The 16,852-nt window shown below is 32.8% G+C and overlaps 1 protein-coding gene across 1 annotated transcript in view; it reads right to left on the bottom strand.

Moving 5' to 3' along the window:
• Positions 1 to 16,852, bottom strand: part of LOC139503800 (hyccin-like) — a 68,492-nt gene that overhangs the window by 17,188 nt on the left and 34,452 nt on the right. Inside the window, exon 5 of the mRNA XM_071293727.1 lies at positions 13,840 to 13,884. Coding sequence (XP_071149828.1) covers positions 13,840 to 13,884 — 45 coding nt within the window. The remainder of the gene's footprint in view (positions 1 to 13,839; positions 13,885 to 16,852) is intronic.

Below are 16,852 nucleotides of genomic sequence, written 5' to 3'. Positions count from 1 at the left end.
ATTGTCAAGAAGTGTTAAGCGATTTAAGGGCTATAGCTGTTTATCATTGTTACCCCAGATCACATTACAGTATAAAGCCAATGTTCCATCGCTCACCGTAAATGTATGACAATGAAGACCATCAAAGGGAGTAGCTGTTACCTTGACTCTTAGTATCACACTCAATACTTCATAAGGAATATTAACTGATTGTCACCTGATTGTCAGGTACTGTTTGTCAGGCACTTATTGTACAGGGAATTAATTCCAGTCTAATACCAGTCTAATGTGTCAGTATTTATCATGATTAGTTATTGTCAATAGAAGGTGATATTGTCATTATAGAGAATTACAGGACAGGTGCTTCTTCTATTATCACATTGGCTTATTAAGGTAACATGAAGGGCAATTAACATCAATTACATGTAGGGTAAAGATACAGAGGTACAGTAGAGGGAAAATAAAATATGTTGTTATTAGAGGTACAGTAGGGGAGAAAGTAATATCTGTTGTTATAAGAGGTGCAGATGGGGAGAAAATAAAATATGCTGCTATATATAATAGGGAATAAAATATGTTGTTATAAGAGGTATAGAAGGGGAGAAAATAAAATTAGAAGAGGAGTAGAAGGGGGAAAAATGATATCTGTTGTTTTTAAAGGTACAAAAGGGGAACAACAAATGTTTGTAATGTTGTAAAGGTACTGTGGATTCTTTATTATTCGTTGGATACCAATTTTCATTGATTTCGTGGGTACAGGTAAACCACGAAATTAAATGTTCAAAGAATTACTAATTTCCCATAGGGTTGTACACAAACTTTGTCAAAACCACGAAATTAAATATCCACGAACATGCAAGTTTTCCTTAATCCACGAAAATAAATGAACCCACAGTACTACAGAAAGGGACAAATAAATGTCTGTTGTCAGAGAAAGTAAATTAAAACAAAATTAAAGTGTTATGAGAAGATAACTCAGGATTTCTTTTTTTACTAGGTTCAAACAAGTAGTTTACATTATATATACTATGTAAAATGATGCATGAAATTATTTAACAGCTGTTTGAAAATTTCAAATTTGCACCCTTTATGCAAAAAAGTCAATCTAAAGTCATTTTGGGCGATTAAAATATAAAATAAGTTCTAAATCTAGAACGTTATATGTTTGCCAATAAAAGACTAGTGAAAAAACACACTTAAAAAAGCCAGGGTCAAACAATCAATAACACATCAATACCATTGCACTTTCTCATCTTAATTATTTATAATGGATAGTCTTTGTTCTTAATGAAAATTACACAAAAAATACATAGCAAAATTGGATGTAATTTTCATCAACCTAATTTGTCTGAAGCCTTATATTGATCTGCACATCTTCTTTAAAAACAAATGAACAATACATGAGTGACTTAATTAGAAAATTGAATTATTGTAATACAACAATAGTATTAGGACCAATAATGCAGCAATACGGTTGTGTGTGCAGCATTATAAACCAGTAAAAATATACAACTAATCAAATGAATGGAAACAAATATCATTAAAGTACCAGTACAAATAAACTCAAGAGTTTTTTTCTCACAAATCTACAGCAGTCGTAGAATTATTTAATCATTATTTAAAGTGATACAAATTAACATTATTTTAAGTGATAATTAAAATTATTTTGATGAATATTTAACATCATTTTCAGTCAGAACTGTAGAAACCTGACGTATCCTTAAACAAAACAAAATCTAATTCTGAACTTAAATCAATCATCACCAATTCATACACCAAGCCCCTGAAAACTATTACAACAAAAATTGGAAAAGAAAATCTACGATGACTATTACAATGTATCATGTTTATAATAAGTTTTTTATTAAATGAATATTTAACTTAAGTAAGTTAGACTTTGTTTTGGAAACAATTGAGTGCAGATTAACTTTCTAAATAATAAAGGTAAGGTAAATGAACACAAACAATTTATTTATATCGATAAAACATTAATAATTAATTATTGAAGATGAGTTATCTCCCATGTTAAATAGTTTAAATTGCAGTGCATTCTTTAAAATTTACTTTAAACAAAAATCCATCAAAACTTGCATAGATATAAATTGATCCATTTTTTTACCCTAAAAGGACAGCATCCAACATTGGTTCCAAGTAAATTAGTAAAATGAATCTGGAGTATAAGACATTAATTTAGTTATAGCGTGCATAATTCAATGGTATCATTGTTTCTGTGCGGCCAGGAATTTCCTTTTAATTCACCATTAAATTGAAAGTAATCAGGTGAAAAAGGCACTTTAATCACTTCCAATGAAACCTCCTGGAACCATTTTCTCAATTACTGTAAAGCTAGAACGTCTTTTAATCTATCAAATTAACATTTTATTTCTGTATTATACTAATTTGCTTTTATTCCATGTCATTTTTTCACTTTAATTAATTTCCTTAATTTCAATTAAAAGTAACAGAAATTCTTTACAGTAGATTGCTCACAACTTTTTACTTGAGTAAATTAAAGTGATTTTTCAATTTTCTGGACAAATCAAAGTGATTCACTTACAATCATTGAAACTGTTTCAATAAAAGTCTCTTAAGTGTCTGTTGTCCTTACAATAGATACAAAGTCTCTTAAGTGTCTGTTGTCCTCACAATAGATACAAAGTCTCGTGTCTGTTGTCCTCACAATAGATACATAACATAAGAACAGACCCTTTTAGAAAAGTTTTTTTTTATTCATGAAGGTCTTGATGACCCCTTTACATCAAGTTATATTACATTATACATATGCAAGTCATAGAATCCCAATAAGAACTTGCATTCTCAGTGGTGGATCCAGAGGGAGGGTTCTGGGGTTACACCTTTTTTTGAGACAATAAAATTGAGAAAGGAAATGGGGAATGTGTCAAAGCGACAACAACCCGACCATAAAGCAGACAACAGCCAAAGGCCACAATGGGTCTTCAATGTAGGGAGTCGATGCTTTTTAATGGGGATCGACATATGGTCAGAAACCCCATTTAAATATGGCTGGATCTGCCTGGGCAGGCCTGTTCTAATATTTGATACAAATACATGATGTACCAGTATGCAGTTTTTACTGAAAATGCAATAATTAGTCTCTTGTTTTTTTTACAATTTGTGGACCATATAAACAGCAAATTGTCAAAAAATATGAGTAAGACCAAAGGAAAAAGGCTTCCACAGCTAAAACTCTCTTTGTGGATATTTGTGCATTTCCAAGTGGGTGACTGAACTGTGGATATTTCTGCATTTGTGTGATTTCTCTGACGTTTTGATTTTCCAATCTTACACAACACCACCCAGCTAACAACATTAAATATTTATTGTCTTGACGTATCGATACCATTGTGTTACGATCGTTACAAATTAAAAATTAATTGAAATATCAACTTCCACGATAGTTCCGTTTTATTACTAACTAAAACTAATCTCTTGATGGATAAATTATTTATTTTATTTTGACCTCAAAGACTTTTCCAGGAAGATGACTGATGGAGTCAATTAGTGATAGCAACTTTATTCTCTGTACAGCAATCAAATCAAATATCAATTTTATAACTTTTGGCATTGACATGTGAAATTTTATATATAATTTTTTTTTTCTTGAAGGCTCTCTTGAGAATTTAAATAAGAAACTGATACTTTATACAAATTTATCTAAGTTCAATATTTTTTCTAGACTTTAGTTGAGGAAGAACTTTTTTTCTGGGAGGGGTGCATGTCAGGGATATATAATCTTCAAATCACAAGAAGGACTGGTACAATAATTTCAAAGAATTAGTATTTAATCAAGAAATTTGGGTCAAACATTAATTGAAATTCTTTATTGATTATTGATGCCCTCTTAAATTTATAAAACTACATGTATGTGAGTTCTACCATTTCAGAGTTTGACTATTACAGCTGTTGGCTCCTGACAAATGGAATCTTAAATAATCAACATCTCATTACTTATAGCATTAACCTTTGACCTGGAGCTATTGGTTCATCATTATAAGGAATCTAAAAATCACCAATAAAATAATTACACTAAAAACTCTCAAATGACAGTTGCTAATGGAAATGGGTAAATACTGAGACAGTCATGTGATTACTCAGAAGGGAATGCTCTCTTAAGTACCAGTAAACATAAGGTACCAGTCTATTTACCAGTGAATTGATATTGACTGTTTACCTAACCATGTTAAATGTTTAACTTGTCACACCATCTGATTCAATCATTGCTCAGAACTGAATCCTTAGAGAGTTATCTAACTTGCTGTTGTTATTTATTGGTAAAATGAGAAGACATTTTCACGCTGTTGTTATTTATATATAATTATTAGAAATCTGAGATGACATTTTCACACAGCGACACAAAGTGAGATAGCTAACAAATCAAGTAAACAAGCTATTTTTATACACAGTGGTAATATGGAAACATAACAAAATGTTGTAACATTTGACTTAAAAATCAATCTTCCTACTAAAATACTGAACATTTTGTTTTACTCCATAACATGCACGTCCTTTAATAATGACACACGCCAAAATGCGACAGGGTTATAAGGTCTTATAATGGCAATAAATTAAACTTACATTTTTTTTTTATATGAATTGAACAGTATTTTTCTCAATATTGAAAAAAATTAAAATCACATTTAAGTCTTAAATAACAAAATAAAATATAAATGCATGTAATATTTTCTGAATTTACAGTAAACCTAAAGCCATAGTATACTATAACAGAATAATGAAGTAGAACAAAAATTAAGAGCCTTATAAAAGTTTGACAATATGACTATCTTATAATTAACGATATTAATATATGTATTAGTAAATGCAATAAAGCTGTTGAAACTCAAGTTTACATTGTTAAAATATATTCATATCTTCATAAAAAATCTAAATAAAAGAATGAAAACTGGTTTCTTTCTGGTTGATTGTCTTCATTTTTAACTTATATATATATCTGTCTTATTGACTTTTACTGATAGATATAAGGAGATGTGTATATATACAGACTGTTTCATCCCTATGAATATGTGTATATATACAGACTGTTTCATCACTATGATCAATGTATACAATTAGTTCATATAATATTTATGAACCAATGAAAAGTAGGATAAACTATGAATAAACTATAGAAAGAATTTAAACACTATAATAAGTCAGTTTATAATTTTATATAGCTATGCTTCCAGATATTAATGATATTATGTTTTTATAGATAATTCCATGTAGAAGACTTTTAACAAAGACATTGGAACATATTTGTATGTCTATATACAATGTATTAAATTTTCAGCTTATACATTAAGCATTTAAACAATTCAAAGACAATTTGGAAAATAGTACAAAGAAATTTACATTTTTTCAATTTCTATTTTATGTTGTACTGTTTTTTTTCCAATTCATTAACTTTTCAAAAATATCTACTTTTTAGAAAACTTTAGAAAACCCCCTAGAATTCTTATACAAAATATTAAAACATTAAATACGTTAATATTGTAATAAATTCCTACCTGCTTCAAAGTAAGATCATCTCTTCCAGAACGTCAATAAATTCATTAGTGTTTGAAACAGTCAAAGTTACAAGGCATCTTTCCGGCATCTGACTCAACAAACCCAATACTACATATATATCTCCAAAGTGGGAGGTGACACCAGGTGTCTCTGTAATTCCCATGGTAACCATTACAGGAATATCATGTACAATCATGTTAGAGGAAAATCCAAGTTTTGCTCAGAAAATACCTTTATAATTAGGACTAGATTATATGGTGGTAATATGAGGCTTTGGTCTACCATTAGATGATTGGGAAATTATCTCGTCACAAGGTGTGGCATTGTTTCAGGTAGAGGTCTCGTAGTTAGGTGTGGTTTTACCAGGGATCAGAGATCAAAAGGCATTGTCTGAAATCAGGTAGAGGTCTCGTAGTTAGGTGTGGTTTTTACCACGGATCACTGTTAGTTAATGGTGTCCCATTCTCAGGAATAAATTACTGAATATTTTAATTGATCATCTCGACTTATATTCTAGTTTTCATTTTTTTCATCTGTTAAATTTATCTTGCATCATACTGTGATACAAAGAAACACCAGAGTATAAGATATATATAATGTATTCAAACTTGTTAAAGCAAACCAACTGGTAACCTAGTCACTCTATAACCCCCCCCCAAAAAAAAAAAGAAAAGAAAAATAGTTGTGGTCAAAGACAAGAGAACAAGTTTACACACCTGAGTTTTACACCTGAGAATTTAAGAAGCCAGATGGAACTAGACAACTATCACTTAACTTCCACTTAGTTATAGATTAAATTACCCTGTAAATAATAAATCATCAATAGCCAGCAGGCAAAATAAACACCAAGAGATTTGAACAATACATGAAAAGATTCACTCAATTCCCTGATGGAAAATTCAAAATTCACCATTTTTATCATAATTCTGATGGTTTTTATAAACTTCATATACAAAACAAGTATCCTAGCAATCCTCCCCCCCCCCTCCCCCTCAAAAAAAAGAAAAGATTTTTTTTTATAAATTTTGAAGATTTTTGTAAATACAATACAATTATAGGGCTTAATGATTTAGATAAATATGTTTCAGTGGACCTGATGAAAGTATATCTACTAAGGGTTTATAGTCTGAAGTCAAATATATTCACAAGGTCTATTTAAACAACATGTATTGACTTATAAATATGAAAATGTAGGCTAACAATTGCTGTATCATTTAAATAAAATTTGGAATGAAAATGGGGAATGTGCCAAAGAGACAACAACCCGACCATTGAGCAGACAACAGAAGAAGATCACCAACAGGTCTTCAATGCAACGAGAAATTCCCCCACCCGGAGGTGTCCTTCAGCTGACCCCTAAACAAATATATACTAGTTCAGTGATAATGAACGCCATACTTAACTCCAAATTGTACACAAGAAACTAAAAGTTAAAATAATACAAGACTAACAAAGGACAGAGGCTCCTGCGACTTAGGACAGACGCAAAAATGCAGCTGTGTTAAACATGTTTGTGAGATCTCGACCCTCCCCTGTACCTCTAGCCAATGCAGAAAAGTAAACGAAAGCTGTTTAAAAATGATAATTCATAATAAAATTCTTGGGCAGTTTTCTACTGTTGTCTCACTGACACGTACGTCTCACTGACACGTTTGTCTCACTGACACGTTTGTCTCACTGACACGTTTGTTTCACTGACACATTCGACTCACTGACACGTTCCATGTTTCCAATCAATGATTTCATTTATTTCAGACTATTTCTATTCCCTTTTGCTGTTACATGTTATCATTGAATAACAGAGACCATAAGCCACTATTTCATGCTGATTTTTTTTTAGTTTAAGAATAAATATAATGCATTGTCAATTTATGGTCCAAGTATTAGTGCTTATTTTGTGTGGGTGCTTTAAAACTCTGACCAAAGACAACTCTGACGGAGACATTTTACTAAGACCACTTTCAAAGACATATATATGGGATCCCTTAAAATGACAAATCAAACCAGTTTCAAAGACTACTTGGAAGTACTCACAAAGACTAGTTGGAAGTACTCAGAACTAACAATACAGACTACTCAGACTAGTTTGAAAGACAACTTGTACTTAAAATATTCCCATGAGGAAGCTGTGTGTCAGCATGGTCAGTGTAAGATCATCCCGACGGCCGGATGCCAGAGGTTGATTCTAATACACAGACACACCAAGTCTGAATGGGATAACTATTTAACATCCCAGTTTTCTACATTAGTTAAAGAAACATTCACACTTTGTAATATCTAGTTTAGAATGCCTGACAATCCTTGTTGTATACCATGCACACTTTGTAATATCTAGTTTAGAATGCCTCAGAATCTTTGTTGTATACTTTATATTTTGTATCCAGTTGTGTAAGAGTTTGAGTTGTGGCTTGATATGCTAAAGGACTTGAGTTCCAATCTCAGTCAGACACTGGATTTAAGGACTTGAGTTCCAATCTCAGTCAGACACTGGATTTAAGGACTTGAGTTCCAATCTCAGTCAGACACTGGATTTAAGGACTTGAGTTCCAATCTCAGTCAGACACTGGATTTAAGGACTTGAGTTCCAATCTCAGTCAGACACTGGATTTAAGGACTTGAGTTCCAATCTCAGTCAGACACTGGATTTAAGGACTTGAGTTCCAATCTCAGTCAGACACTGGATTTAAGGACTTGAGTTCCAATCTCAGTCAGACACTGGATTTAAGGACTTGAGTTCCAATCTCAGTCAGACACTGGATTTAAGGACTTGAGTTCCAATCTCAGTCAGACATTGGATTTAAGGACTTGAGTTCCAATCTCAGTCAGACACTGGATTTTTTCTACATAATTTTTTATAGTTAGTCTCTTCCCTACAAAAAAGTTTTATTGAGGCTTAAGCATTCCCACCAAAATGTTACAAAACAAAGGAAACTGAAGCTAGGGTGATCTGGTAGGGATGATCTGGGTCAGATCACCTCTGGTAGAACAAAAAAGCTGAACTTATGAAAGCAACACAGAAAAGTTAGAAATACTACAAGGATTATTTATAATCATTTAGTAGGCTGATAATATCTGTTTTATATTCTAATTGCATGTAAAAATATTTGTTGTTTTATTAATTGAATGTAGGATGCATTTGTTAATGGGACTGAGTAAAGTAAATAATGTTGGTCTGATGCCCATTCAGATCACTAGCCTATTTTCCTGTTGAAACCCCCTGTATACTTGAAGCTTATAACACCAGACTGGTTCCCAGTCATATCCCTAGTTTACTTCAAGCCAATAACACCGGACTGGTTCCTAGTCAGAACCTTACCCTTAGCTCCTTGTCAGAACCCCCTGTTTACTCTCAGCCAATAACACCTGTCTCTGTAAGATGAAAATCAATGGCTGCTCTTTTCATTTTTGTCCGTTATTTCTGATAGGTTTAATTAGTCCTGTCAATTCTATTGTAATATAAGACTGAAATAACAGATTAATATAAGGACAAAATTACAGTAGCATCTCTATTTTCCAATTAGACCCAGCTTGTTGTTGGAGCAGAGTTATAGGTAATTACAGATCTCAATAACACAATACAGCATTGTACAGTACAGATCAGGAAATATTACTTTCTCAATATCACAATGAATAAAGTGGAAATTAAATATATACAATCACCTTTTCAATAACTAAAATATATCTGGCTTTTATTTAGAACTATATTATTTCTAGATTGACAATTTGGTTCAAGTTAAGATCTTTAAACAATATGTAAGGATGTCTGCATGCCATCCTATGAAAATCAGACAAAAAGGTGGAATATGTCTGCATGCCATTCTATGAAAATCAGACAACTAAGACCTGTTCAGGTTCTCTTAAACTATCCAAAAACATAACCCTAATTTAATCCCTATTAATGATATATTCAAACCATTACTTTACTATAATTGTAACCATCTTATTTAGGAATGTTTAGTAAAAGTTGACATAAGATTAAAACTTACAACCTTAACTGTAACACTACAAGTTCTGCTGACATATGCTGTTAGTATTTGTTCTAGATCTAATGGTATCATGATCTGAATCCTAGAGGATCAATTTATGATAAGTTTGTCATGGTGGTAAAGTAAATTCTGTATCTGGTTTCAACAGAAGAAGTATAGTCTTAACTGAAATAATTCTGCGCCCTCTAGCGGCCTATAGCCTATCCAGGTTAATGTAGCAATCAGAGATTAGACGGAGATCAGCGGAATATAACGACTGACATTATTCAGTTTAGTATAGTCTGTGAGAATCAGATCCAAACTTTACTTAATCACAACTACAAAAATTTCATAAACTGCTCCTCCGTATTCTGATCCGATCACTGATTTGGATCAGGATAACCAGTGTGACAATCACAACAATTATATAACTATTTTCACTGATAAAATTCTTTAGCTACATCTTTTAATTTCTATGTCTTTATTTCAAGGTTTTATTTTTGAACATCTTTACAAAATACAAAAACTTACACATGACAATATAAAAAGAATTATTATTTAGAACTAAGTTGACTAAAGCTTTATTGTGTCTCACATATTAGATCAACATTATTTCTGATCCACCAAGATTAATGCAACATCTCCATTTAACTTCTTCTTACAATTAATAAAGAAGCTATAACTGTTATAAATGTCTTTGATTTAATGCATGATAGTTTAACATGCAACACATCAGAATAATAATTATAAAATCTCATTAAAACTCCCACCTACATCAGAGAAAAGTCAAATACTATTTACTTCTATAAACACCATACATAATATGTTAAGGCAATGACACTGAATGACTATCTCTAGTCAGAGTTTATAAGTAAAAGGTTTTTTACAATAACACAGCTTGCGACAGAAGTTGTAAAACAGTAAACAAATATTCTAAATTACAAGTTTAATTATAGAAATGTTTAATATAAATAACTTACCAAAAAAAGGAAAAAGTGTAATACAATATATATGACCTCAGTACATCTTGAAAAACAAAACAGAAATCTAAACAAATAGACTTCATAATGTGCTAATATTATACTACTTAAGATCTTTATATATATAGCTATATAATGCTAAAAAGATATCTAAAGAAAAAAGACTTTTAAAAAAACTGACTTCATATATGCTAAAATAATTTAAATATAAAAAAAAAATGTGGTATGATTGCCAATGAGACAACTCTCCACAAGAGACCAAAATGACACAGAAATTAACATCTATAGGTCAATGTACAGTCTTCAACAAAGCCCATACCGCAGTCAGCTATTAAAGGCCCTGGAATGACAATGTAACAATTCAAATGAGAAAACTAAGGACCGAATTTACTATAGACCTCTATTTATTCATCTAACCAACTTCTGTCCTAATGCCCTTCCTGATTAGAACTCTTATAATCTTTCAGAAAACTTGGAAGTTGGTTGCATGCTTATTTACCTCTTATCATGAAGGATAACATTGAGAATGGAAAAGGTAAATATGTCAAAGAGACAACAACCAAACCAAAGGCAACCAATAGGTCTAAAATACATTGGGAAAATCTGCACCCCGAGGAAGTCCTCAGCTGGTTTAATCAGTGAAATTAAGTCAGTTTAGTTGGAAGTTGGTTGAGCGATTATATTATCTCTTATCACTCCTGGAAGGATGTTTGGTTGGAAGTTGGTTGAATGATTATATTATCTCTTATCACTCCTGGAAGGATGTTTGGTTGGAAGTTGGTTGAATGATTATATTATGTCATATCAGGATGGATGTTTGGTTGACAGTTGGTTAAAAGATTATATTATCTCTTATAAAGATGGATGTTTGGTTGGAAGTTGGTTGAAGGATTATATTATCTCTTATAAAGATTGATGTCTGGTTGACAGTTGGTTGAAGGATTACATTATCACTTATAAGGATGGATGTTTGGTTGGAAGTTGGTTGAAGGATTATATCATCTCTTATCAGGATGGAAGTTTGGTTGGAAATTGGTTGAAAAACTATACTATCTCTCATCAGGCAGGATGTTTGGTTGGTAGTTGGTTTCAAAGAATGTCTTATCATTAAAAATATTTGATTGGAAGTTGGATGAAGGATGATATATTGTTCTTGTTCTAAAATTATTGAAAATAAATGTGATGAGAAGGTTTGTAAGGAGTAGAGATCACTTCAGATTCTGAACTTCCAAAAAAGTTACTATAAATATATCTCTCAATGGATTTATAACCTTTATATAAATGACCTTACATCTGACCAATCAGAGTTAAAACCTCTGTTGGAAAATTCCTGAAGACTGCCATAAAATATTTCCTCTTTTTAATTTCTAAAATAACTCAGAATTATAAGGAAGCAAACTAAATTATAATCAATTTATTCAGTTCATATTTCAGCAGTTTCCTAAAGTAATAAATCTCATACTACAGAAAGCTTTATAGATATGATGCAGAAAATGAAAGCGTTAAACTTTCAAATGACTTTGATCTTCTTGATTTATGACAGGCTTCAAATTTAATGTACTTTTATGTAATATCTGACACGTGGTTATTAAACTGCATCAAACTGGATTACAAAGACTGAACACAATGGACTGCGATGAAAAAGTAAAATAGCCAAACAATACATGATACAGATTAACAAAAGAACAGAAGGTAATGTCCCTGTGTTTCACATCTCATATCTGTCCAAGAACAGAAGGTAATGTCCCTGTGTTTTACATCTCATATCTGTCCAAGAACAGAAGGTAATGTCCCTGTGTTTTACATCTCATATCTGTCCAAGAACAGAAGGTAATGTCCCTGTGTTTCACATCTCATATCTGTCCAAGAACAGAAGGTAATGTCCCTGTGTTTCACATCTCATATCTGTCCAAGAACAGAAGGTAGTGTCCCTGTGTTTCACATCTCATATCTGTCCAAGAACAGAAGGTAGTGTCCCTGTGTTTCACATCTCATATCTGTCCAAGAACAGAAGGTAATGTCCCTGTGTTTCACATCTCATATCTGTCCAAGAACAGAAGGTAATGTCCCTGTGTTTCACATCTCATATCTGTCCAAGAACAGAAGGTAATGTCCCTGTGTTTCACATCTCATATCTGTCCAAGAACAGAAGGTAATGTCCCTGTGTTTCACATCTAATGTCCCTGTGTTTCACATCTCATATCTGACCAAGGACAAGAACTAAGTACATATGTTTTAAAACAAGAAATGTTACAGCTTGAGAACACAAACATTGCCTTTCATGTAAATTTATAAAAATGTGGCAAAAATTATATAGGTGAGATAGCATGCATTGTTGGTTGTACAGACGCCTGGTATTTCTATCTCCCCCACATCGTGTCATGCTGGGGACAAAATAAACCATGATAAAATGAATATATCCCCCACATCGTGTCATGCTGGGGACAAAAATAACCATGGTAAAATGAATATATCCACCACATCGTGCCATGCAGGGGACAAAAATAACCATGGTAAAATGAATATATCCACCACATCGTGTCATGCTGGGGACAAAATTAACCATGGTAATATGAATATATCCACCACATCGTGTCATGCTGGGGACAAAAATTAACCATGATAAAATGAATATCTCCCCCACATCGTGTCATGCTGGGGACAAAATTAACCATGATAAAATGAATATATCCCCCACATCGTGTCATGCTGGGGACAAAATTAACCATGGTAATATGAATATATCCACCACATCGTGTCATGCTGGGGACAAAAATTAACCATGATAAAATGAATATCTCCCCCACATCGTGTCATGCTGGGGACAAAATTAACCATGATAAAATGAATATATCCACCACATCGTGTCATGCTGGGGACAAAATTAACCATGGTAAAATGAATATATCCACCACATCGTGTCATGCTGGGGACAAAATTAACCATGGTAAAATGAATATATCCACCACATCGTGTCATGCTGCTGGGGACAAAATTAACCATGGTAATATGAATATATCCACCACATCGTGTCATGCTGGGGACAAAAATTAACCATGATAAAATGAATATCTCCCCCACATCGTGTCATGCTGGGGACAAAATTAACCATGATAAAATGAATATATCCACCACATCGTGTCATGCTGGGGACAAAATTAACCATGGTAAAATGAATATATCCACCACATCGTGTCATGCTGGGGACAAAATTAACCATGGTAAAATGAATATATCCACCACATCGTGTCATGCTGCTGGGGACAAAATTAACCATGGTAAAATGAATATATGGTCAATGCAACTAAGTATACACGAAAACAGACAAGACATTTTTTTGTTAAATGATATGAAAATTAAAACTTGATTTATTAAGAAACATTACATACCAAGTTATATGCAGCTAACAGCAGAGCTTCAACACCTCCACAACTCTGGAATAGAAAGAAAGACTGTCAGTCTAAAATAGAACAAGTTATATGCAGCTAACAGCAGAGCTTCAACACCTTCACAACTCTGGAATAGAAAGAAAGACTGTCAGTCTAAAATAGAAAGTTGATTAAAACTTACATAAACTCTGGAAGACAGCTTAATGTATAAATATTGTTTATAAATTTCTGCTTGTAGACTGTAAAATGACTTTTTAATATCAAATAGTATATTATATCACATATATATTTGCCTTTAAAATGTAAAGTTTCATATTGCTGAACTCTTTAAGACTACAGATAATTGCATTTTTTCACATCAAATATATTGACTAGAAAAAATGTCATGACTTTTCTGCTATTTGTTTCTAAAACATCAAAGTGCAGAAAGAAGTAATATTAGTTGTTAGTGGCTTTGAACTAGCTGTCAGATAACTGCGAGTACTCTCAGATCTGTTTATTGTGTCTTTTTGTGTCGGGATGTATAAGTACCGGGCCACGTCCACTTGTATTTTTGTCCATCAGATGAGTTAAGCCTTTTTCAACTGATTTTTATAGTTCGTTCTTATGTTGTACTCTAATACCACTGTCCCAGGTTAGCGGGAGGGTTGGGATCCCCCTAACATGTTTAACCCCGCCACATTATTTATGTATGTGCCTGTCCGAAGTCAGGAGCCTGTAATTCAGTGGTTGTCGTTTGTTTATGTGTTACATATTTGTTTTTCGTTCATTTTTTTACAAAAATAAGGCCGTTAGTTTTCTCGTTTGAATTGTTTTACATTGTCTTATCGGGGCCTTTTATAGCTCAATATGCGGTATGGGCTTTGCACATTGTTGAAGGCTGTACGGTGACCTATAGTTGTTAATGTCTGTGTCATTTTGGTCTTATGTGGATAGCTGTCTCATTGGCAATCATACCACATGTTTCTTTTTATAATATATAAAATGGATAACATTGGAGTTACCAAAATTATTGAACAGATTACTACAGTACATCAGACTACAAAATCTCACTTTCATGACTTTTCTCTCAGAGAGACAAACAAGAAATTATGTCATGCTAAGAATAACACAACTCCTGGTCGTATTATTAATTCAGAAAAGGTGTCTAAAAAAATGTCCATCATTTTTGTGTCTTTTTTTTTCTAATTTTGTTATTTTTAATTGCCCATTTCTCTGTAGCATTATTCCAATATTTTCTATTCTATAAACCCTTTTCAGACCCTAATACAGCCTACTTAAAGTCAAACCCACCAGCCAGAATGAAACTGAACTGACATTATAACCTCCATAGAAATTTATTTTATTACAAAAATAAGTTAACACAGTGTCAGGACTATACAGGATAACTATCACATTTCAATTTCATTAAAAACTAAACATTTTCCCCAAAGTTTGCTCTAGGCTAGATGATTCTGCTTAATGGTATTTTATTTCTTCCCATAAAGCTTGTGTAATGTCTTCTACCAACAATTAAACATATTTTATTTGTTTTTTATTGATGAAAAAAATAGTCTGACAACCTTAATGATATGCTGTTATTGTTATTTGCAACCAGCAAGTCCACAACAAAACTGAATCATCTTATATTTAGAATCAGTCATTCCTTAGCAAGACAGTGCTAGATCTCAAGTTTATATCTACAATATTAATCAGCAAGTCACCCAACAAGGTTGAATCATCCTAAATTTACAATAAATAAACTCGGTCTCCTTATTATATATTAAGAATCGCTGAGACAAAAACAAGACTTAAAAGGACACAGTATATACATTTAGTGAGACCAAAAGAAGACTAGGAACCTTATATGTACAATCAGTGAGACCAAGAGAAGACTAGGATACTTAATTATATGTACAATCAGTGAGACCATGAGAAGACTAAGACAACTTATATGTACAATCAGAAAGACCAAGAGAAGACTATGACACCTTATATGTACAATCAGTGAGACCAAGAGAAGACTAGGACACCTTATATGTACAATCAGTGAGACCAAGAGAAGACTAGGACACCTTATATTTACATCAGTAAGACCAAGAGAAGACTATGATATCTTATATGTACAATCAGTGAGACCAAGAGAAGACTAGGACACCTTATATGTACAATCAGTGATACCAAGAAAAGACTAGGACACCTTATATGTCCAATCAGTGAGACCAAGAGAAGACAAGGACACCTTATATGTACAATCAGTGAGAACAAGAGAAGACTAGGACACCTTATATGTACAATCAGTAGGACCAAGAGAAGACTAGGACACCTTATATGTACAATCAGTGAGACCAAGAGAAGACTAGGACACCTTATATGTACAATCAGTGAGACCAAGAGAAGACTAGGACACCTTATATGTCCAATCAGTGAGACCAAGAGAAGACTAGGACACCTTATATGTCCAATCAGTGAGACCAAGAGAAGACTAGGATACCTCATATGTACAATCAGTGAGACCAAGAGAAGACTAGGACACCTTATATGTTCAATCAGAAGACTAGGACACCTTGTATGTACAATAAGTGAGACCAAGAGAAGACTAGAACACCTTATACGTACAATCAGTGAGACCAAGAGAAGACTAGGACTGATTGAGACCAAGAGAAGACTAGGACACCTTATATGTACAATCAGTGAGACCAAGAGAAGACTAGGACACCTTATATGTACAATCAGTGAGACCAAGAGAAGACAAGAACACCTTATATGTACAATCAGTGAGACCAAGAGAAGACTAGGACACCTTATATGTACAATCAGAAGACTAGGACACCTTATATGTCCAATCAGTGAGACCAAGAGAAGACTAGGATACCATATATGTACAATCAGTGAGACCAAGAGAAGACTAGGAGACCTTATATGTACAATCAGAGAGACCAAGAGAAGACTCAGTCTTCTAAAACTTACAATTGATGAGACTTAAAAACAAGACTGGGTCGACTTGTATTTAAAATCAAATTAAGACTCGGTA

Source organism: Mytilus edulis, chromosome 14 (genome assembly GCF_963676685.1).
Source record: "Mytilus edulis chromosome 14, xbMytEdul2.2, whole genome shotgun sequence".
NCBI classification, from domain to species: domain Eukaryota; kingdom Metazoa; phylum Mollusca; class Bivalvia; order Mytilida; family Mytilidae; genus Mytilus; species Mytilus edulis.
The sequence above is the reverse complement of the archived record's forward strand: the minus strand, read 5'-3'. Positions and strand labels throughout refer to the sequence as shown.